Genomic DNA, 22,889 nt, shown 5'->3' with positions numbered 1-22,889 from the left:
ACAACGAAAAATTACAAAAATTATACTTTTTAACGCACAAAATGCAATTGCATTTCGATTTGGCTGAATTTTTTTTCTTGCTGACACTTTGGAAATATGGGAGTGAAGGACTCTTTACTGAAAATACTGTAGGAAGGCCAATGCGGGTTGCAAATGTGGTTTAAGAGGTAAAGCAGTCTTTCTAGTTCCTTGAAAGAGCTTCTGAGACTTTGAATTTTTGACTTTCTGCCACAGATTATATCTTACATGCTCCCTTTTCTATGCTGATAAGTTCTACACATTCATGTTATCTAGTAAACCTCTGGATTTCCAACTAAAGGCACTACCCGTACAGACAATTCATTTATGTGTGCCTGCTTCGTTTTGTCTCTCAGTTCGGTGTTGCTGATTCATTTGCCTGCCATAGCTCCGCCCACACTGGCACCTTAACATGTGTAATTTGGATACAAAGGTCACATTTATTTATCAGTTGAAGATCATTGTTCTCCAGATCTCTTTGCAGAGACCTTCTGTCTCTCTGGCAAAATTAAAATAGGCCTATAGGCTATAAAGCAGCTGGGGAGCACGTCAACACACATAATTCTGTCTAGACATCAGATTTAATACAAAGTGACCATAACACTAAGAATTACAAGCTGAAGAGGCACATTGCAATTAAACTGCAAAAACAAAATATGATGGGATGTTTGACCAGACAACTGAGGCCCCACTGACAGACAGTAAAGGTCAGGCTATGCTTTTGCATCATCACTGCTTAATGCTTGGACAGGCAGCTTTGTAGAGGCGTTATGAAGCTCTATACAACAAGATACGGTACTGGTACTGTAATGCATATAGGATTACAGCCCACTAAATCAGAGCTTTAATACAATGTGGGTGGCTCGACATCATATAATATAGTAAATGAATGACAGGAGGCAGTGTTGGTGTTGAGGGTTTAAGACAATGAAGCCTTTAATTCAAAGTAATCTGGATTCAACAAATGGTTAACTAAAGGGTTACACATGTGGCACTGGTGGGGTGATAAAATAATCCAAACGGTCGTGAGCTCAACAACATAAACCGAGTCGTCTGGTGTTGCACAATTAGCTCAAAGCCTCAAGTGACCGAAAGCGGTGAGCTCTACTGACAGAAACCCCCCTGTTTGCTGGCCAGTTTTCCAATCAGCTGCCAGAACTCGGAGAAAGTCAGCTCCCCGTCGTTGTTTTCGTCCAGTGAGCCCATGAGCTGGTCAATCACTGCAGGATCGCTGCCATTCTGTGCGGGTGATCACAGAGTTCGAGATACAATTTAATGATTTCAAATACAGCATCAGTTACTTTGAAACACTGTCCTGCCACCTAATGGTTGAGTGAAGTAACAAATACGACCAAAAAACAGATTTATTTGTAGTCACATACACACAGTTTCTTGATAATGTGGACAGCAGCTGGAAAAAGTGATTTCATCAATCAGTTTTATATTATTAAGCGATAAATGTACAAAACAAATGGGCTATATCACATGATGTACAGTCACACTTTGATTGCAGAACTAAAACGTACAGTATAAGAATTTTATAGCAAAATTATAGTAAAAAATACATGTTAAACACAAAAATGTTGCATTTTTATACGCAAATATCATGTTGTATAGTGTTTACATTATACACTATACAACATGGTAAGGGAATTTCTTTTCAGATTGGCTACCCAGAATGTAGTGATAGTATTTGTGGCACACTGCTCAGCATCTGTAAAAGTATGTGGTGCCAAAAACTGATTCGCTAAAAAGGGAATTACCAGCGGAATAACCCTACCAGTGGAGTAATAAACAGTGACACAGCTCCAAACGGTGAGTTGGTTGTGGTTCAGGAGGCAGAGCAGGTCATCTAACAATCGGAAGGTCGCTGATTCAATCCCTGGCTACTCCGGTCTGCATGTTGAAGCATCCTTGGGCAAGATACTGAACCCCGAGTTGCCCCTGATGCATGCAGTGTGAGTGTGAGTGTGAGTACATGTGCGAATGTGAGTCAAGGCACTTAGGCGTAGAAAAAAGTGCTCACATCAATGTGTGTGTGTGTGTGTGTGTGTGTGTGTGTGTGTGTGTGTGTGATTGGATCAGTGAGTTTTGTAGTAAACAGAGTACCAGTACCAGTCCATTTACTAAACAGATGAATGCCAGAGTTACAGTTTCTTTAGCATCTGTCTATAGGGTGCTCAGGGACACAAATAAACAGGAAAAGAGGAAGAATAATTTAAGAGATGCACCTTGACATAGTTGGGCAGCTGAGAGGCCACCAAGCTTTGGAACTCATCTTTACTCAGGGTGCTGGAGGCTCCGTCTTTCCCAGCGTATGTCTTGAACTGGGTGACAAGGGTCATGATAGCAGCTTCCATGATGACCTGCAAAATAAAGGAGCAGAGTAACAAAAACCTCAACAAAATGATTGCAAATGAAGACCTGCAGCAGGACAGGAAAAAAGCAGCTGTCTTACTTTCTGTATCTAGAGTGCGGTGTGTCGCAGTAAGCACCAAGAACCTTGTCCCTCACCTCTGACCATCACCTCTCCAAATATATAAGCTTCAGCTTCACGATTGTTGCCGACATCAGCGGAAAACACTCAACCGTTGCCCCTTCTCCCACATCCAGCAGGCTGTCCTTATCAGCCTGATTCCACTTCTCTGTGGACAGATGTTATAAAAAAAAACCAAAAACAAAACAAAACAAAAAAAAAAAACGCATACATACACAGCAACACAAGCACACACGCAAAACAGAAAATTGCCATCCTGTTCAACAAAGGGCAAATTTGTACTGACGGCAGCAAAAAACCCATTTCAGTTTGCAGAGTAAGGCTTTTAGTGGTGGGATCAGGCCATTCTAATCAAGTGACTGAATCATGCATGCCTAAGCAGTAATTAGTTTATATAAAACATGACTCAAATAATATGGCATTGAGTACAAACACACAGTGTCATGTGTGAGTCTTTCCAACAGTAAGCTGATTAAATGTGTGGAGTACCTGTAGAAAGGTTAGAAAAGCAGCGTTACTTTTATTCCATACAGTTTTAATGACAGTGGATAATGATTGTATTTAAACTTAGTGACATTTTTTGCCTTTTGCCAGCATTTCACTTATCCTTAATGTCTTTGCTTAAGATTTCTTGATATTACTCCCCCCCCCCCCCCCCCCCCCCCCCCCCCCCCTCATTTTTTTTTTTATTTAAATGAGATCATGTCTCCACAATGGAAACCTCCCCGGAAGGAAGAAAAAGCACAAATATGTATTGAAATATTTCTATAATGACTGGTATGTAGAACTCAGAGAATGACAAGCTTTCGCTGCAGTTTCATAATCGCTGGCATACATTCTTGTCCATCAGCGTGTCAGGTCTGTGAATGGCCGACTGTTGTATCAGCCCAAGCAGAAAGTGCCTTCGTGCTTGTGAACATGTAGCTGCTGCTCTGAGTATTTAATCTCAGTGTAAATATTTCAGTTTGTAATCATAGCTATGATAATAGATGCCTTCCACTTCACACTCGTGCAAACAGGGCATCTAAACGCTTCCAGTAAGCTGGGTATCTGGCAGTAAGTTTTTTGGTACACTTCCTAAAATGGTCACAGGTCACACTGATAAGTATCAGTGTGACACATATTGGGAATATTTTAGGTCATTTTTAAAAAAAAATATTCCTCATAAAATATCAAGTATATGGAGCTGCTCAGCCACGAAGCTCCCAGCACTCAAGTTTTTGTCCTGATGTTAATGCCAGAGGAGGTTTGGAGCTCTGCAGTTATTGAGTCAGCAGAGCATTTACGTACTGAGAGTCCACAGTCTGTAACTTTACGCAGTCTACCACTTTAAGAACAACAGCAACTCAGCCAGCAACTCCGCTTTCAGCCGCTCTCTAATTCAGAGCATATATTTGATTTTCAAATTTGTACTGTGGATGCCCTTCCTGACCCCCAAGGGAACTGCGTCTCCTCCTGGGACTTTTCACTCACACTACAATATGTTCCTAAACACCTCCACATCGCAATACCACTTACAGTTGATCATCATCTAGGAGGAAGAAATTTCACAGACTGACTTGTTGCAACAGTGGTGACGTATTAGAGTACCATCAACGAGCTCACCCATTCTTTTACAAATGTTTGTTAAAGCAGACTGCATGGCCAGGTGAATTCAAAGATTAAGTGGTGTGGATCTTTGAATATGTAAAAATAAAAACACACATGAATTTGTGAATATCAGTGTGAGAGATTTATTGAACTTAATACTGACTTCCTAGAAGAGGACATAACTGATGATGGGGGGAAAAAAACAAAACAAAATAGAAATTGTCCAGGGATCAATTACATCCACATGTGAGCCAGGTCCTGCATTATCAATAAGCATACAGCCCTACTCTTGTCCCACAAAGACAAAAAATACTTCTCAAATATTGATTAAACTCTGCTTTCATTAAAATATTCATCTGTTGTGATTAGCTTTCTTTTATATCCTTTGGTCTGGAAACCTTCAGAAAAAAAGTTCTCCTTCGACAAAAAGAAAATCAATTCAACATCTTATGTGTAAACTCTATAACATTCATTCAAACAGCAGTAAAATAACAAGTATCAAAAACTTGTTTTTCTTCTTAATCTTTGCAGAAGCAAATAAAATCAGACACCTCTTGTCTAATCAAAATTATTTGCAATATATTAAAGGCACATAAGCAGGAGCTGGCAAGCTAAATAAATGAAAACCATATTCACATTCAATGCACAAGGCCTGGGACAAAGTCTGTGGTTCTTCTGGTTGAAAGTAAGGAAAAGAGATGCAGTGTAGTGAGACAATAAATAAACATGAAATCACTGATGAGAGCAAACAATCACAATCAGTTCAGCTTTACATCCACATCAAGAGGGAAAAGTCAAATTTCACTACAATCAAAAAAAGGGAAATATATATATTTTTTCTCCATTTTAAAGTAATTCTGAAGTACATTTTGGACTTTGCTTGTGCTGTTTCACCTTCCTAAACTAAAAATAAAATAAATTAAAATGAAATGCAGCATATTTCTTGCTTCTTTATATGACCTAAAAACAACAAAGCTATGTCTAGCTCACTGTCATGCATGCCACTTTATATCTATGTGTGAAAAAAGAAGAAGGTTGCCAATCTTATTTTGGCAAATTAACAGATTAACTAAATGAAACTACTTCATTTAGTTAATCTAGTAGGTCACTAACCTCTCTAGTTTTACTCAGATTGCTGTGGGACACTGAGTAAGAGTAGATCATGTGCTAGAGGTCCCCATGGATACATCACTAAAGAAAATATACTGTTTAAAATAAATCTAATTGGAAATGAAAAGTGAGAGAAGCTGTTTCTCAAATGCTTGAGAAAAGCGCTAAAGTGGTTTAGCAATCTTCAACTTAACTATGGCTATCACTTCAGCCTATTGCTTTTTTTTTTTTTTTTGGAGCAGCACCAACTGGTTCCTGGTTGTTCCACACGACTGCTGTCAGACGACAGTTTGAATTCAGAGGATGAAAAGCCCTTCAAACGCTCTCAGGCTCTCCTCTGTGTGCGTTTGGCCAAATAAAGATCTGCTGACAGAAAACTGGTCTGACCTTATTTGATTCTTATCACTGAAAGGACTGGGATCTCATCCTCTGGGACTGGACAGTTACACCCGAGCAGGGGTAAATGGCATCTGCAAAACTGTCTCAGTATTTGTTTTAACCTGCTTGGAGTGGAGATTGGTCGGCTTCCCACACAGGATCAAATGACATAACATCCTTTTTTTTTTTTCTATTGACAACTTATATAACAGTATATAAGCTATACTGATGGTTATTTGCAAATACCATCTTCTGTGATCTGTGTGATCAGTTTAAACTGACATTATTATGAACTGTAACATGCACTACGTGTATGTAAAGCACTAAACAGCAGAGGAAATTCACACAACACATTACTGGAGGCATGACTCGACAGAGGTAGGTAACAGCGACTAAGTCCAAGATGACGAATACAAGTCTAGCTTATAATTACAGACTCAGAGGGACACGTTTATGAGAGGCACAACCACTCTGTACCAGAAGCTACTACTATTACAGCTCTGAAGAGAAGGTAGGCAAGAAATGTCCTATAAAACCACCACTTGCGCTCCATCTTCTTTCCTCTCTGCATTTGTTTTTAGGCCGTGGCAGCAAACTTCCACAGGGCTTCTCGTTCAAACTCCTCCATTTCCTCCTCCAGGGAGTCGTCGTCCTCCTGCCCGTCGCCCTCTAAAACATCCACCATGTCTTCCAAAATGTCCGCCACATCTTCAGCAAAGTCGCTGAAAAGAACCCTGTCGTGGATAAACACGCCGTCCTCAAAGTAATCGGCGGTCAGCCTCCTGATCCTGTCCTTGCTCTCTGATGATGACTTTTCAAGCTTGCTCAGGTAGCCCTCGAGAAGTTCCTCAAACTCAGACAGCTCCACTGGATAGAGTCCCTCCTTGCTGGCGCAGGCCTCCACAGAGGTGCAGCCCAGCTGGGGACGAACATTGTGTTGGAGCTTTTGCTCCTGGTCTCTCCAGAAGTCGCTGTTGCGTTGCTGATGAGGCTGCCGGGGCTGCTGATGGTGATGTTGGTGTTGGTGGTTTTTAGCAGACCGGCTGTGCCAGGGTTTCTCCTTCCTCCTTTCCTCTCTGTCCATTCTCCTCTCGCCCTTCTTGCTCTCCCACTCATCCTGGTGTTTCCGCCACGCTTCTTTATGAGAGTTCTGCTTCTGAGACTTCCACTCTTTGTCCTTCTTCTCCTCTTTGTCCCTCCACTCTCCCTCTTTGCTGTCTTTCCGCTCTTTTTCCCCTCTTCGCTCCCTCTCGTCTTTGTGCCTCCATTCTTCCTCCCTCTTATCTGTCCACTCTTTTTCTCCTCTTTGCTCCTTCTCCTCTTTGTCCCTCCACTCTCCCTCTTTGCTGTCTTTCCGCTCTTTTTCCCCTCTTCGCTCCCTCTCGTCTTTGTGCCTCCATTCTTCCTCCCTCTTATCTGTCCACTCTTTTTCTCCTCTTTGCTCCTTCTCCTCTTTGTCCCTCCACTCTCCCTCTTTGCTGTCTTTCCACTCTTTTTCCCTTCTTCGCTCCCTCTCGTCTTTGTGCCTCCATTCTCTCTCTTTGTTGTGCTTCCACTCTTTTTCTCCTCTCCTCTCCTCTTTTTTGTAGTGGTCCCATTGACTGTTTTTGCCTTTGTTCCCTTTCCATTTGGACTTCTGTGGCTTCTTCTTCCCCCACATCTCAACTTGTTTGGAGAGTTTCCTTTGGATCTCCTCTAAGTGATCCCTGACTTGTTTTCTCCCGCCTCCATCATTTTTCATCCCTTCCAGCCTTTTCTTGCTCTCCTCCAAGAGAACCTTCTGCCGCTGAAGCTCTTCCTTGAGCCTTCCTCCCTCCTTTGTGTCCTTCCTCCTCTCTGGTCCAGGTGTTTTCTGGTTACTCTGATCATCCCTGTCTTCAGGCTGAGGGGCTGAACTAGAAGCAGCTGGAAGCATTTCCTCATCAGCTGTAAAGGATTTAATATATCAAAGTTAAAATGACCTTGGTTGTTACTAGAGTGTCTTTACACATGCAGGATCATTTCAATAAATATTAAGTGAAAAGGTGATCTAGCTGTCACATTATACCTGCGAGTTGGCTGAGTTCAGTCACTCTGGCCCTGAGACTCTCGAGCTCTTTCTTCAGCTCTGGCAGAGACGACAGCTCCTCCTTCAGCTTTGCATTTTCTTTTTCCAGATCTGCTTTACCCTTTTCATCACTACTTGCAGCTATTGCCTTCAGTGCAGAGTCAAGTTCTTCTTTTTTAGACTAAGAAAGAAGGCCAAATGGCGACAATTTACAATGTGGACAAAGGCTGTAGTTAAATCAAGGTGGGGTGCAGCTAAAAACATTTATTAACACATCATAAATAGGTTAAAACAAAAATAATTAGCATCAATATGACTCCATACTGACCTGTAGTTGAGCCTCTAGCTGAATGATTTGTTGGTTTTCCTGTGTCAGTTTATCCAATAGCTCTTTCATATCCTGTGGATCACCGCTAAGCCCGTCCTGGATTGAAAATCATTGGCACATGAATAGAACACATTTTTTAAATAAATGTTCTATCTCCTTATATTTTGTTTAAAATTTTAATAGCACATGAGTATGCGGAGTAAGAGATGGTGGAAACAGACCTGGCTTTGTTCTCGATCACTCAGATCAGAGGCATCAAAGTCACCTGACAGACAGGAAAACAGCACTTTCAAACAAGTCCCTCCACAGACACTTTTCCTGACACACAACTGCCATGCTGACTTTCAAGATGCTCAAGTGCTCAGGCCACTCTCTGCACACCACACACACTTTTTTCCATTATAAAGTTTTGTATATTTTGCCTCCAACGCAGCGCGACTGCACCAGACACCTTCCCACTTAACTTGAGCCCTAAAAACATTCAGTGAGTCCTTTAAAATGGTATAGAGAGTGTTAAAAATCAGAATGCATGTTATTCGCCTTTTTCCGCAGCTGCTGCTGCACAAACTGTCAGGCCAGATAAGTGCTCGTACAAGCTATTGAGCAGTAGCCAGTGAGTGTGAAAGCTTACGCTGCTGCCTTATCTTTAGTTCTGAACCTACCATTATCCAGGTCAGAGTGGAAACCTGTTGACATAGTAGAGCTTAGTCAACAAGATCTGAAAGCAGACATCTAACTATTGCTGACAACAGCAAATAAAGGTGCTTATATAACCCGTAAACACTGTCATCATCAAACAGCAAATGTGTAATGATGGAAGTTTTTGGTAATATTTACAATACACTCTTAATTCTAGCCAACAATTCCAAACTCTGATGACGTGTAGGAAGAAAACAATTTCTTTTTGATATTCGAACATAGAGTACTGTGCAAAAGTCTTGATCCATCCCTCATTTCTTTATATTTTCCAAAGTAAATGAGAAACAATTCTTGAAAGTCAATATTTGGTATGACCACATTTATTCTTCAACACAGCCTGAGCTCTCTTAGGAAAGCTTTCTTGTAATTTTTTTAAACTGCTGCCAATCAGATGCTTTCCAGATGATTTTCAGTTCAGTTCTTGTGTAATTTGGCACACCTCAGCCTTTTCTCCCTGTTTCCCTTCCTTAAGAATGGATTCTTGACAGCAACTCTTCCACTAATGGATCACCTGAAGGTCCCTTTGCAGCACTCAGGTCAGGTCAGGTCAGGTCAGGTGTCAGGTCTTTGCTGTATTTTGCTGTATCAACTCAAGGTCCAGATGCATCTCTATTTCTTAAGGACATGACTTTCTCATACTGGTCATTTGCTGTAGACAAGTTTTAGGCCCACAACTTCTTTTTTCCATCAGTTGTCCAGTTTCCTCAAATTTTTAAAGGACATACTGCACATCATACTGAGCCAAATTTTCAGCTAATAGCTCTTTGGGAATCACCTTATTGGTGTTAAAATGCTCATTTATGCCTGTTAAACTGTGTTATCTTTGGTAGGTTTTTAAAAAAAAATCATCTAACATGACATGGGAACAAATGGGTAACAAATGCCTAAAAATACAATTTAAAATTGATTCTTTGCCTAGTTGTTTGCAGTACAGGTAGGGCACTGGTTCCTTTTTTATGCTTGAATGCTTCATAGGTCTGAGGACATTCCTGGGAAAATGTTCAGGTACAAGGACTGGAGTGCAAACGAGGGAAAAAGCAGCCAAATCAGAAAGCCTGGAGAACTAGTGCTCAACACACCTTAAAAATATAAAATATAAGAAAGGCTGGCTCCTTGGAAGCAAAATATAAAGAAACATTGGGCGGCTCAAGACTTTTGCACAGCACTGTAAATATTACAATAATGACTTCACTCTTACTGTTAATATACAGCATACAAACTGTAGCCACAATACTACACTCGATCAACCAATTAAAAGCAGAAGCAAGCTAGCTGACTTAGTTCTGAGAGGAACTTACCTGAGAGAAAGAGGGAACCTAGAAAGAGCAGGACCAGAGCACCCACAATGCATTTGTTCAAGGAGAACCATGGCTTTTCCTCCTTCTTTTCAGCCAGCTTGAATTCTACTTCCTCTTCCTCCTCCTCCTCCTCATCTGATGTTCTCGGTCTTGGTGCCTCAAAGGGGGGCACATTTCTCCGCCGCAGTCCATCATCAAAGCTGCCTGTGTCACCCAAGTCATACTTAATGGAAGGCTCTAAGAGAAGGAAAAAATGGGGAAAGGAAAAAAAAAGAAATTCTAAAAATGAGAAAGAAATGGCAAGATAGCAAAGAGCTGTCACATTTTCTGGAGCATTTTTGTGACAGACGACGATAATGTGCCTAAACCTAAACCATATGTATTCAACTGCGGGCTGGAGTCCCTTCAACAAATCATCTCAACATCTGTGGCATCTTTGTCAGAAGTGAATAATTATCTGCTGGTCAACTTCCTCACGCAAAATACCAGACTCCGAGTGAGCAAACGAACTGCAAAACACAACAGTGTGTAAACAGTGTGTGAAAAGTGTCTGACAAAAAGTGAGTGCTGGTTCTTGGAATGGATGACATTTTCTCACTAAATTACAACAACAGTAATTTCATGCATGGGGGTTTCTTCATTTTCTCAGTGGGGTGTGGGCTTCTCTGTCACACTGATAAATCACTTCCCAGCTGCTAGCGAGACACAGATAAGAAACATGTTAACAAATTCTCTCATTTTTCTTCTTTTGTCAGTTCGTGCCTGTTACAAACTGCCACTTCCTTTCCAAAAAGGCTGCAATGGCAACTGGGAAAACCTGCTAAGTGCTTCACCGAGACACCCCTAATTTCTTTATATTTTTCCTACAAGGAGTTTTCTTTTAACTTTTGTGATTCATGTCTCAGCATGGTGTGCAGTGTGTCCCTAAAAAAAATTGAGGAAACTGGAAAAACAGGACAAAATGTGGAAGGCCTAAAAAAAAATATCAAAAGCAGATGAAAGTCATATTCTTCAGAAATAGAGAAACATCTGGACCTTGAGTTGATCCATCTACTATTCATTGAAGCTTCATAAGAAATGGTCTCAGTGGAAGGGTGCCATTTAAGAAGCCATTCTTAAAGAAGGGAAACCGAGAGAAAAGGCTGATATATACCAGATTACACAAGAACTGGACTGAAAATTAGTGGCAACAGGTCTTATGGAGTGATGAATCCACATTTGACATTTTTGGGTCAAATAGTCATCAGTATTTACAGAGGAGGTCAGAAGAGAGGCACAACAGTCTACGGCCATCTGTAAAACACGGTGGAGGTGATGTCATTGGTTTGGGGCTGCATTTCAGCCAGTGGTGTTGGAGATCTTGTCAAAATTGACGAAATCGTGAATGCAGAAAAGTACAATCAGCTTTTGATCCACCTTTCAATACCATCTGGAAAGCATCTGAATGGCAACAGCTTCATTTTTCAGCGTAAAGATGATCCCAAACACACTGCCTATGCAGAAAAGGCATGCCTGGAACACACAATGGAACAGTATCAGTTATGGATTGGCCTCCCCAGAGCCCAGATCGCAACAGTGTGGGATCATCTTAACAGAGAACAGAACAAAAGGGAGAAACATCCAAAGAAGAGCTTTGAATGTCCTTCAAGAAGCCTGGAGAACTATTTCTGAAGACTATTTAAAGAAAATACTAGAAAACCTGCCTTAGAGAGTTCAGGCTGTGTTGAAAAATAAAGGTGGTCATACCAAATACTGACTTTCAGTCTGATTAGAATTATACAAACTTGTTTTTTTTTTTTTTTTTTTGTCTTATATGCTTTATTTCCATGTATGTTGCTCATTTTTCAATAAACTGCTGCACCTGTTACCCATTTTCCTAGCAAACTAGAAAGAACTGGCTCTAGACTTTTGCACCATACTGCTTTGTTATAGCTTGGATAAACTGCACACAGAAAGAAGAGCCAGGGGTTAACGAGATTGAAGCAATATATTTTTGCTCTGATTTCAGACTCTGGTGTCTATTTCTCATAGTGATTTAGAAAACCTGGTCCCCAGAAATGAGAAACTTGTGTTTAATTAAATCTTCTTGTGCTAATTATCTCTCCCCTTTTTTTTGGGTAACATTTCAAATTTTCTTTTACCTTTTTGTCCTGCTAGCTGCGGGCTGTGATGATGTTTCAAAAACGTTTGTACAGAGCAATATATTTAAGCTAAAGAATGAACACGATACTGAAAAATGTCTCAACTTACATCTAATAGAAGGTGTTAAATTTTAGTCTCGTAAAATAAATCTTTTAGGAATCAGAGAATGTATCATAGCAGGATCGCCCGCACTCACTGATTTATAACCTCTTAAAATGAAGCTGTCTGCCTGCAGCTAGTTGCATATTGTGGCTTTACTGTGGATGTCAATTATGAGCTGTCCAACCAAACTGTTTTTGCCATCACTTATTATTTCATGTGACAGAGAGAAAAAAAAAATAGAAGAAAAGTAGAATAAACACCAGTGTGTGACCTGCTGGATTTGGGAATACTGTTTGAGTGCCTTTAAATTTACAGACTGTAGGATAATCAAATACCTTCTTCATCTTCTCTCTCATCTTGGCTCACTGGCTCTGATGGCTTTAATGGCTTATTTCTAACAGCGGCCTCCTTGTCTGCCTCAGTTGAACCAACGGTCTCTGGTGCAGTACTTTCATCAGTAGGATGTTCAGTCACCAGGCTCTCAGGGACTGGGCTTTGTGGCTCTGTACTGTCTGGAACAAAGCTGATATCAGCTTCAACATGAGACGGGGGATCAGTGGCTGTAAGGGTCTCGGTGGAGATGTTAACCTCAGGTTCAGCGCTAAAGACATGACTCTCCCCAGCAGGATTCGCAGGAATCAGTCCAGCATCAGCAGGCTTCTCGAGCGCAAGCTCTGCAGAGATGGGGATCTCAGTCATTAGAGGTGCAGAGCAGGACTCCTCGGATTCAACTGGGGGGATTTCAACAGCTGGCATATCTAACTGAGCCGCTATATCAATATTGGTAACAAATGGCATGGCACCTAGGTGCTCATTGTCACTGGGAGAGCTGGTTACAATATCATGGATGACTGGAGGTTGGCTCTCCAGGTCGAGGTCTGGTGGGTCAAGAAGGCTGGGTTGAAGAGGGCTCATCCGGGATGGACTAGAAGGAATGGGACCCTCACTGGACTCTGGTGAGGTCTCCTGACACACCTAATGAACGGGACAAAAGTGGCATATGAATACTTTTAGATTTTCATATCGTCACTTTGCAACTGTCACTGTAAATAACCAAGTGACAGATTGGTAGTTAATATTTTTAAATATTTCAGTTATCCAAAGATTTTGAGTGTTTCTGCAAAAAAATATTTCAAATGCTACATATCTATAAACAAATATGTTTGTTTAGATTTCATCTTAAACAGCAGCATGGAGTTAAGTAAGGATGAAAAAAGAAACATCCTGGCTATGACGACTTTGTATTAACAAGTCAGCTGCTCATTCATATTTTGATGTTGCAGAATGTAATTCATACTCAAACAATATATTTTTTCTAGTACTCCTGAAATAGTGAAATTTTGTTTTGTAAAAGGTAACATTGACTGGGTTCATCTAAAATTTAAATGTTGTACAATTTGTTTTTTAAACTTCTTTTTGCATAAAAATGATCACCAATATAACTTGTTAGCTTTTATTTTGCTTTTTTTTTTTTTTTTTTTTTTGATAAAGTTGAATGACTTTTACATGTTATTTAGGTTATTTCCCCACAGACACTATTGGTGACATTATTTGTCTTTCATTTAATGACTTTATTGCCAGAGTTATTTTGACCTTTTAATTTATACTAAATGCAGATGGACATAGCAAGACTGATGCACCTATGATGTTTTTTTAACTTAATGTGCTTTGTAATGTTATGTTTTCTGTTTCAATGTCTCGATGAAGGCAGAGATATAAATGTTATTATTAAGTGAGAATTTTGAGACTAAACATATCCTTCAAGGCTGTGCTATCAGCCCTATTGTGTTTAATATAATGATAAATGACATTTTATTCATGCTGGTACCAATACTGGGTAATAGCTTTATGTCGATGATATTTGTGAGAGAGATGAAGCACTATTCTTATTCTACTTCTAGGTCATTTTAAATGTTTGTGTATTTATTTGATATTTCATCTTTTTAATTTAATATTGCACATTATTTGTATTGTTTTATTACTTCTTGTTCTGTCTTGTCACTCATCTGTGAAACACTCCAGACTGCACTAGCCTGCATGAAAGGTACTCTACAAATAAAGTTTGATTAACTGATGCAACTAATACTGTTCCAAGGGTCATATGACTAGAGATTTAAAATACAGAAAACAATGATGCAGAAGACAGGATTTTAAACCATAGATCACTTCCAAAGAGCACCTCACTCAAGACACTTAAACCCAGGAGAAGCTCCTGCTTAAATATTTTGCAGATATGATTTTTTCCCCCTTAAATCTATTCTAATGTGCAAAAACCCCCCGAGATTACACACTCTGGAAAAGTAGGTGGTGCTGCACCTTTTGAGCACTCATGAAACTCGGAAAAGAAGAAAATGATATTCTGGATCTGAAGTGTGATCTGTTAAACAATTTGGCACAGCTGAGAATAACAATATAAATATGATGTGAAAGGATTTTTGTCTTCTAAATGAATTGTTGCATAGTTACTAACCTCATGGCCTTCTTCTGATAGTACAGTTTCTACGGGAATGCCACCTGGTTTGAACTCCGCAGCAGCTCCTGAAATAACATTGACACAATGCCAAAATAAAGATATGGATCCCAAGAAAAGGTCAGAGCCTTAGCCACTAGCCAGAGATGTTGACTTTACCTGCCACCTCCTCAGAGAGGCTGGGGACATCGCCCAGGCTCTCAGTGCCATCGTCCACGGGCCCGACATTCTCAATGGCAGCTTCCTGTTAAGTGAGACCTAATGAGAACAGGCTGGCACAATTTTACACCTGTAGCTACTGACCTTAACATTTACAGCAGCATTCACACGCACCGCAAATACAAACAGCACTGTGTACTAATTAATTTTTAATGGAGTCAGATTTTCCTGATTTCCAGATTTTCCATGATCCTGAAATACTTGATAACAGAAGCTAAAAGTTACAGTCAAACTACTGTCAGATGTGCTTTCATACACTCTCCATCCCAAACTGACAAAAATGATATCTATCCAGTTGTCATGACTAGTCTACCCGAATAAACGAGACAGGATAAAATATCAGAAACACCTCTCAGCATAACACAAAACAGCCCAACGGCAATAACACTGTGTTTTCCTAAAGTGGCAGTCTTAACACAGGCAGAGTCATGTTTGCACATAGAGCTGACGTACAAAACAAACAGTAAAGTCGAGTTGATATAAAAGTAGAAGTAAAAATCAGTTATATATAGTTATAATTAAACAGTAATGATTTCACACAAAAAAAAATATATTCAATACTGCTGTTTTCAGTGTAACCTTAAAGTCTGAGAACTGCTAGTATAGAATAGTGTGACCCATAAATAAAAGGCCATACAGAAACAAAAGAGCAGAAGGCGGAGATCTGTTTTCATCTGAGTGCATATCATCTGCCTGATGAGTCACAGTTTGGTGCTTAGCAAACATTCACCAGGATTTCTCTCACTTTAGGCAGCTCTGGGTTGCAATTTAGGACAAGACGTGATTTTAATGAACCTGTATTCACGAAGCAGGAGAACAGTCATGCTCCAAATGATATCCAGACCTTCCTCTGCTGCATCTCTGTCTTACCTCGGGGGAGAGGAGGGTCCAGCTGTTGGTGGAGGAGCCGCTGCTGCCTGTGCTGTTGCTGCTGTCAGACATCGCCCTCGTCAGGCTCAACTTGGCACAGCACCGGACAGATTGAGCTTTATAAATCCTGCACATGACGAAAGAAACAACGTGTCTTCATGGAGCACGCCTAAAGCACATACGTGAGCCTTATTATCTACAGGCAATAACCTGACTGCACCTAGTTTAGCTGCACCAGGCACAGCTGAGGACATAAAAATGCACAAACTCGACAACCTTTTATGGAGCATTTGCATGCAATTATGAAAACTATAGCAAAAGAGGGCAAAATTATGCAATAACGGTACAGTTAAGACCTTGCAAGCGCAAACGGGGTAAAAGAACAGATTGTCGCTGATTCAAGTTATGTAACGGTGGCATCCATAATATACCGCTGCGCAGTGAAACAAAGGGTTTAGTCAGTGAGGAAAAACACGAATCCCCTGATTGCATTCAGCACTACTGATATTTCCAGCCAACCATTCATTCAGATCCATCCATCCAATCTGGGCAGCAGTTAAATGCCCAAAAATGGTCAACTCCCCCCCTGCACGAGCACTTCATTGATCCAGAAACGTGCGATTAAAGGTCAATACTCACTTATCGACCACAGTAACGCGCACTAAGGTTCTGGTTTGCACATAAAAGAGGTAATTATTAAGAGCCTGCGGTTGTTGTAGCAACCACCAAATTCAAGGTTCACTCATGATGGTAAACAAAGGATGGTTGGCTGAATATTCCCACTCCCACTCTTCCGCGTTCTCACTCAGGCCCAGCTGCGAGCAGGCGCCCCCAACGCACACTCGGCCCTAGCACTGTAAACACAAAGAAGACGTTTATTTACCCTGCTTGCTCACACCTCAGTCGCTCGGCGTTTCCCCTTCAAAACCTTCTGTTTTGTTTTGTTTTTTAAGCATGCGCTGCGATTCTCTCCTCCTCTGAACTTGGGAACTTTGGGATTTCCAAGTAGCGTCACGTCGACCAACGCACATCACATCCAATGGGATTTTACCAAAGGCGAGGGAGCGCCCGCCCCTGAACCAAGACTGGACCAATCACATAGAAGTGTCGTGTCAGGAAAGCGACGTGCGTCCCGGCGTGATTGACGCACGCAGGTGAAAGTGGCAGGTGATTGCATGCAGCTCTTCTCCTTGGTTTATAATACTTCATGTGTGAAACCACCCCTCAAGATGCATGCGCGCGCACACACACACACACACACACACACACACACACACACACACACACACACACACACACACACACACACACACACACACAGGAGGGAGCGTCTACCACCACCAGCCGCTCACTGACACGTCTGCTGAGCTATATTTGTGCGGGACTTACCAAAGTGGACAGCCCCTTTCCCATTGCTCCAGTGTGCGCATTCATTTCATCATCTGACCCCTTCTCCTCTAAAATTAGTAATTTAAGTGTTTTGACTGGGATAAGCACTTTTCCTTCTGTGCCTCTGTACTCCAGAATTTAAAAAATCACACAACATACAATTCAGTACATACCTAGAAGAGATGAGATCCAGATGCTGGATGAGAAATCATTTTAATTACTAAAATAAGTAGGTTAATCTATATTATTGCATTATTTTTTAAAGACGATTTGGCTGCATGCTTTTTAAGCATATTGTTACCCTGCAATAAATTGAGTGCAAAAAGAAAAAGGATGAAATAGGTCAAGCTGTGCCAGAATGGCTCACTTCCAAGTTTTTCCTAATTCCATGGGTTCAAATATGCATTATCTGAGCTCTCACTATTGGCAGCCTGTAAATTTTACTGCACTTCTGTCATGTTTGGGACTCCCTTCCATTGTTTTGTATGTCACAGACGCTGTCAGATATCTTTATCTTCTTTTTAAAATATGCTTTATGGCTGTTCTGTTGGTACTGTTTGATAGTATTTTGTTGCTTGCCAGTTGATGCTCTTTTTAATGATTAATGATTTAGTTATTATATATTTCTCTCCCAGGATGCAGCTCTCCTAAAAGATTTATTAGAGGTTATGTTTGTGGTTTTGTTGGTTTCGTGTTTTCTTTTCTTTTTTTTTCTTTTCTTTTTTTTTGTCAGAATGCCTTGCTCTTATAAGAGTTTTTTTTCTCCATGTGGTGTAAAATTTTATTCATTTTACTGGTGGTTCTCAAAGGATGGATGCCATTTTTGCCCAGTGTCTTTCTTATTGTTGAATCATGAACTCTGACCTTAACTAAGACAAGTGAGTCTTGCAGTTCTTTAGATGTTGTTCTGGGTTCTTTTGTGACCCCCTGGATAAGTTGTTGTCGATGCGCTCTTGGAGTCATTTTGGCAGGCCTGCCACTTCTGTGAAGAATCACCAAGTTTTCTCCATTTGTGGATAATGGCTCTCACTGTGGTTTGCTGGAGTCCCAAAACCTTAGAAATTACTTTGTAACCCTTTCCAGACTGATTGATATCAGTGACTTTGTTTCTCAGCTGTTTCTTTAGATTATGGCATGATGTGTTGCTTTTTGAGATCTTTTAGCTACTTCATTTTATCAGGAAGGTTCTATTTAAATGATTTCTTGATTTAACAGGTCTGGCAGTAATCAGGCATGTACGTGGCTAATAAAATTCAGTTCAGCTTTCCAAGAAATGTGGCTAATCACAGTTAATTCACTGCAGTTCTTGCTGCCAAGAGTTGCACAACCAGTTATTAGGTTTAGGGGGGAGCTACTTTTTCAGACAGGGCCAGGTAGATTTGGATAGCTTTTTCCCAGTTTGTTTGATAATTTGACACATGTAAGTCTGACAAAAATGCAAAATACTTTTTGACAGCACTGCATAGGGACTATCATAAAGATGGATGACTTAGATTTTATTTATACAGTGCCTATTAACAACAAATGTAATTTCAGGGATCTTACATTGTAATGTGACAAACTGACCTTACAATATTAAAGACAAAAAAACAAAAACAAAAACATTATCTGAGCAAGCAAATGGCAAGAGTGCAAGGGGAGGAAAAAAAAAGACTGATTACTAACAGGAAGAAACTCAAGAAGCTCGGGGGGGGGGGGGTGTGACCATCTGACAGTGGGGTGAGAAAAGAAGAGCACAAAGAGACTGCAATCAATATAACAATAAATATTCTGCAGGTTGGGGGATACAGGAACATGCAGCTCAGGATGCAGGAAAGCACAGAGAAGACAATACACAAAATATTAGAAAGACAGTCTGCATCTTTGGCATATATTAATAACTGAGAGTGAAAGAGAGAGGAGCAGAGGACTGCTTAGTATAATGGGTAGCCTGGGTCTATAGCAGCATAAATAAGGGGTGGTTCAGGGTCACATGATCTGCCCCTGATTTACGCTTGATTAAAAAGGAAAATTTTAAGCCTATAAGTAGGAGGGATTTAAGCCCAAGAATCTCCACAGAAGTACTGCAGGTCAAACTAATGTGATCTGGAATAACCTGGTTAGACACCATGTTTATGAGGTTTTTAGGACAAAGGCCAGTTTTGGATTTATTTAGAAGTACAATGTTAATGTAAGGTTTTTGTTTTGTTTCATCTGGCTTTATATACACATGTAAGGTGCTGAAAATGGTAATGGGTGTGGAAATTATAACAGTGGACTGTGGATTGTAGGCTAATTAAGTAACACTAATGTTCATGACAAACAGCATTCCTCTCCTTTCGGCTGCTCCCTTTAGGGGTCACCACAGCGCATCACCAGCCCTTCATCTCACCCTATCCCTAGCATCTTCCTCTGTCACACCAACCCTCTGAATGTCCTCATTCACCAAATCCATGAATCTTCCTTGAGGTCTTCCACTGTTCCTTCTGCCTGGAAACTCCATATTCAGCATTCTTTGTCCAGTATATCCACTATCTATCCTCTGCACATGTCCAAACCATCTCAGCCTTGTCTGACTTTGTTTCCAAGCTACTCAACCTTAGCTGTCCCTCTGATATACTCATTTCTAATCCTGTCCACCCCCCCCCCCCCCCCCAAAAAAAAATCTGCTTGCTGCTATCCTTCTGTCACAAATCACCCCTGACACTTGTCCCAACCCACTCCACCCTGCCTACACTCTGTTCTTCACCTCTCTTGTGCATTGTCTGTTGCTTTGGATAGTTGACCCTAGGTCTTTAAACTCATCTACCTTCACTACCTTTGTTCCCTGCATCTGTCTTCCTCTCATTAACACACATGTATCCTGTCTCACTTCTACTGACTTTTATTCCTCTTTTCTCCAAAGCACACCTCCACCTCTCCAGGCTCTCTTCCACCCGCTCCCTACTCAGATCACAATGTCATCTGTGAACATCATTAAATTATGATTAAAAAAAAATACAATCCTGGAACTAATATAAAATTACTGTATATAAACAATAAAAAACTAAAGTACAATGAAAAAACACATTTTGGAAACAAACTGAATTGAAAGCAAAAATATTGTATTTTAACTGAATAAAATAGTTTCAAAGCCATAATAGATGTTAAGCTTGCACACATCACCGTGAAAACTAGCATGTTCTTGGTCTGTTACTGGTTATGTAATTACACCAAAGTATGTCAGGTTTGAATTGTGGATGCACTTTGGACTGTATATCGACGTTTTCTTTGTTTTTGTTTTTTTTTTTCCAGATTTTTCCACCCTGCTGACCAATTAGGAAGTCAAACAGAAGTTACGGTAATGTCCTGCGACAGATAGAAGCAACCAATGGGAGAAGAGTACTTCCGCCATGCTTGGCCAATGGGATGAGGCGAGGTCTATTTGAACGGTGAAAAGCGGGCTCGCAAACATTCGAGAGGGAAACGAACATAAAGCAAATATCTCGCAGCTGCTGGAGGAACCTAAATAATTGGAATAGTTGATGTTTTAACCCTCTGGGAATCTTGACAGTTAAAGAAAAGGTATTTTTTTAAACTTAACTGTCTTGTCGGGCATTAACACAAACGCGTATTTTGACTTTAGGATGAGAGATGCGAACGAATATTTGTACGTATGTCACGTTATCGAGATCGCTTGAATGGCTCTAGCATAGCCGCAGTCTTGTAGCCTTCCTGGAAAAAACTTTTGTCACTGACATCTTTTGCTACTTGCTTTATTTCCGACCCTTTAATAAATGTTTAAAAACACTTCCAGCAGGCTTCCGCCATGTCTCACAAACAGATCTACTACTCTGACAAATATGACGACGACAAATACGAGTACAGGTACGTATGCCCTGTGTTTACCACATGCAGTTAAACTTTAACACTTTTACAAAGATGACTCCGTACAGAAAATGGCGTTAGCTTTGTTACGCGACAGATCATGAATATTTTTATGCCGTGCACCTATCTTCTTTTCCGTAGGCATGTAATGCTACCCAAAGAGCTTGCCAAGCGTGTCCCCAAAACCCATTTAATGTCGGAGACCGAGTGGAGAAACCTTGGGGTCCAACAGAGTCAAGGATGGGTGCATTATATGATCCACCAGCCAGGTAATCTCTTCAGTAACCCAGTTGTAATGTCAGCAATATGTCACATATATCTTACTCTGAGCATTGGCTTGTAAATTAATTTGACCTATCTAGTTGTTGCCCTGGCAGGTAGGTGGGTGTGTGGAGACGCTTGTTGAACTCGAAGGATTTTAATTTTTTTTGTATGAGTGTTGTAGAAATATTGTACCATAGGTGAGTGGCAAGTGGGGTCTGAAACTTTGATACAAGTTTTAAAGCATAAAAAGTAAAAGTTTTCATAGCTATCAGTGTGCAGAAAAGGCCCACCAGCTCAAAAATATCAGACTTGAGCAACATTTTCACTTTTTCTTTCTTTTTCCCCCGTGACATTAAGGTTCACTAAAGATCTGAAAATTATGAAATTGTCATGATTTTCCAGCCAGGTGGCAGGGTAGTGTGTTGTCCAACCAGTGGTCTGAAACAAAGCATTTAATTTGTTGTAAAGTAAAACTATACAGTAATTGCAGAGGGAACCCAATAGTCAAATTGACCCCCTATGAGCAAGCACTTGGCAGCAGTGGGAAGGAAAAGCTCCCTTTAACAGGAAGAAACCCCCAACAGAACCAGGCTCAGGGAGGGGCAGTCATCTACTGTGACCGATTTGGGGGTGAGGGGACGGAGACAGGACAACAAAAAAAAACACTGTGGAAGAGACCCAGAAATTAGTAACTCATGTTTAAATGCAGAGTGGTGTATAAACGGAGTGAAAAGTGGTTAATGGAAAAGGAAATGGTGCATCATGGGAACCCCCAGCAGCGTAGGCTTTGTACAGCATAACTAAGGGATGGTTCAGGGTCACCTGATCCAGGACTAACTATAAGCTTGATCATAAAGGAAAGTTTTAAGCTTAATCTTAAAAATAGAGAGGGTGTCTGTCTCCTGAATCTAAACTGGGAGCTGGTTCAACAGAAGAGGGGTGTGAAAACTGAAGGCTCTGCCCCCCATTCTACTCTTAAGTATCCTAGGAACCACAAGTGAGCCAGCAGTCTGAGAGCGAAGCGCTCTATTGGAGTAATAAAGTACTACGAGGTCTTTAAGATAAGGTGTGTCCTGATCAAGGCCTTTTTTTGTTAGGATTATCTGGTAAAATCCATCTTTTTCTTTTTTTCCCTGTCCAGAGCCACACATCCTGCTGTTCCGGCGCCCTCTGCCCAACCCAAAATCATAAGGGAGATTCTCTGGGTCCTTTAAGAGAGCAGTTCTATCATGTGTCACAGATCAACTCATCACCATGCTGTCTGATTCCCATGTAGGCTGATCATATTGGACCTGGAGAAGGACTGCTGCATTTATGAACAGTGATTGTGGAATGGATTGTGATGTGTTGAAGGGAAAAAAAAACAAAAACTACCACCCTTCTCTTGGGGAAAAGACTTCTGCATGTGTTAAGAGCGACACAATGTTTACCAGAAACCTTCAATTCAGCTTAACTGTCTTTTTGACTTAACCTGTCCATCTTGTGAACCTGCTTGGATTTTTCCAGCTTTTTAGAACAAGTGCTGTAAGATGTGGGGAGTGAAACCTGATCAAACATTTGAGTTATTCCAAGTGCTTTTTGGGTCGAGCTCAAACAGAATAGTGGATCCTACGCACTACTGT

The 22,889-nt window shown here is 40.7% G+C and overlaps 3 protein-coding genes across 6 annotated transcripts; 1 reads left to right on the top strand and 2 right to left on the bottom strand.

The window, feature by feature from the left end:
• Positions 1-923: 923 nt before the first annotated feature.
• s100a11 (S100 calcium binding protein A11) lies at positions 924-2,542 on the bottom strand. Its single transcript, XM_030740448.1, is given in 3 exon segments — positions 924-1,257; positions 2,250-2,384; positions 2,477-2,542. Coding segments are annotated over 3 exon segments (336 nt in total). The 3' UTR covers positions 924-1,122.
• A 1,682-nt stretch (positions 2,543-4,224) lies between these two features.
• On the bottom strand, positions 4,225-16,806 carry pbxip1a (pre-B-cell leukemia homeobox interacting protein 1a). Of its 3 annotated transcripts, XM_030740379.1 has the most exons (11): positions 16,652-16,806; positions 15,769-15,895; positions 14,839-14,923; positions 14,680-14,747; positions 12,545-13,184; positions 9,966-10,202; positions 8,190-8,233; positions 7,969-8,064; positions 7,641-7,821; positions 6,912-7,519; positions 4,225-6,779 (listed from the first exon to the last, which is right to left on the bottom strand). In XM_030740379.1, exons 2-11 carry the CDS (start codon positions 15,838-15,840, stop codon positions 6,171-6,173), a joined length of 2,640 nt encoding a protein of 879 aa, XP_030596239.1. In that variant the 5' UTR covers positions 15,841-15,895; positions 16,652-16,806; the 3' UTR covers positions 4,225-6,170. The 3 variants fall into 3 exon arrangements, with proteins under 3 accessions (XP_030596239.1, XP_030596237.1, XP_030596238.1); XM_030740377.1 differs by having other exon boundaries at positions 4,225-7,519; XM_030740378.1 differs by lacking the exon at positions 16,652-16,806 and adding an exon at positions 16,408-16,480 and having other exon boundaries at positions 4,225-7,519.
• Positions 16,807-20,548: 3,742 nt separating this feature from the next.
• Positions 20,549-22,638, top strand: cks1b (CDC28 protein kinase regulatory subunit 1B). 2 transcript variants are annotated; one of them, XM_030740450.1, is made up of 4 exons: positions 20,549-20,700; positions 20,933-21,003; positions 21,145-21,272; positions 22,409-22,638. In XM_030740450.1, the coding sequence occupies exons 2-4, from the start codon at positions 20,945-20,947 to the stop codon at positions 22,456-22,458; spliced, it is 237 nt and encodes a 78-aa protein (XP_030596310.1). In that variant the 5' UTR covers positions 20,549-20,700; positions 20,933-20,944; the 3' UTR covers positions 22,459-22,638. The 2 variants fall into 2 exon arrangements, with proteins under 2 accessions (XP_030596310.1, XP_030596311.1); XM_030740451.1 differs by having other exon boundaries at positions 20,564-20,700; positions 20,936-21,003.
• The last annotated feature ends 251 nt before the right edge of the window (positions 22,639-22,889 follow it).

Source organism: Archocentrus centrarchus, chromosome 11, assembly GCF_007364275.1.
Source record: "Archocentrus centrarchus isolate MPI-CPG fArcCen1 chromosome 11, fArcCen1, whole genome shotgun sequence".
NCBI lineage: Eukaryota > Metazoa > Chordata > Actinopteri > Cichliformes > Cichlidae > Archocentrus > Archocentrus centrarchus.
The sequence above is the reverse complement of the archived record's forward strand: the minus strand, read 5'-3'. Positions and strand labels throughout refer to the sequence as shown.

Bases quoted from the DNA above. Each gene is read 5' to 3' on its own strand.
- pbxip1a (XM_030740377.1), bottom strand. From the start codon at position 15,840: ATGTCTGACAGCAGCAACAGCACAGGCAGCAGCGGCTCCTCCACCAAC. The intron at 8,234-9,965 runs GTAAGTTCCTCT...CCTGTCTGTCAG, and splicing joins AGGTTCCCTCTTTCTCTCAG to GTGACTTTGATGCCTCTGAT. The intron at 8,065-8,189 runs GTCTGTTTCCAC...TTTTCAATCCAG, and splicing joins GTGATCGAGAACAAAGCCAG to GACGGGCTTAGCGGTGATCC.
- cks1b (XM_030740450.1), top strand. From the start codon at position 20,945: ATGTCTCACAAACAGATCTACTACTCTGACAAATATGACGACGACAAA. The intron at 21,004-21,144 runs GTACGTATGCCC...TCTTTTCCGTAG, and splicing joins GACGACAAATACGAGTACAG to GCATGTAATGCTACCCAAAG. The intron at 21,273-22,408 runs GTAATCTCTTCA...TTCCCTGTCCAG, and splicing joins TTATATGATCCACCAGCCAG to AGCCACACATCCTGCTGTTC.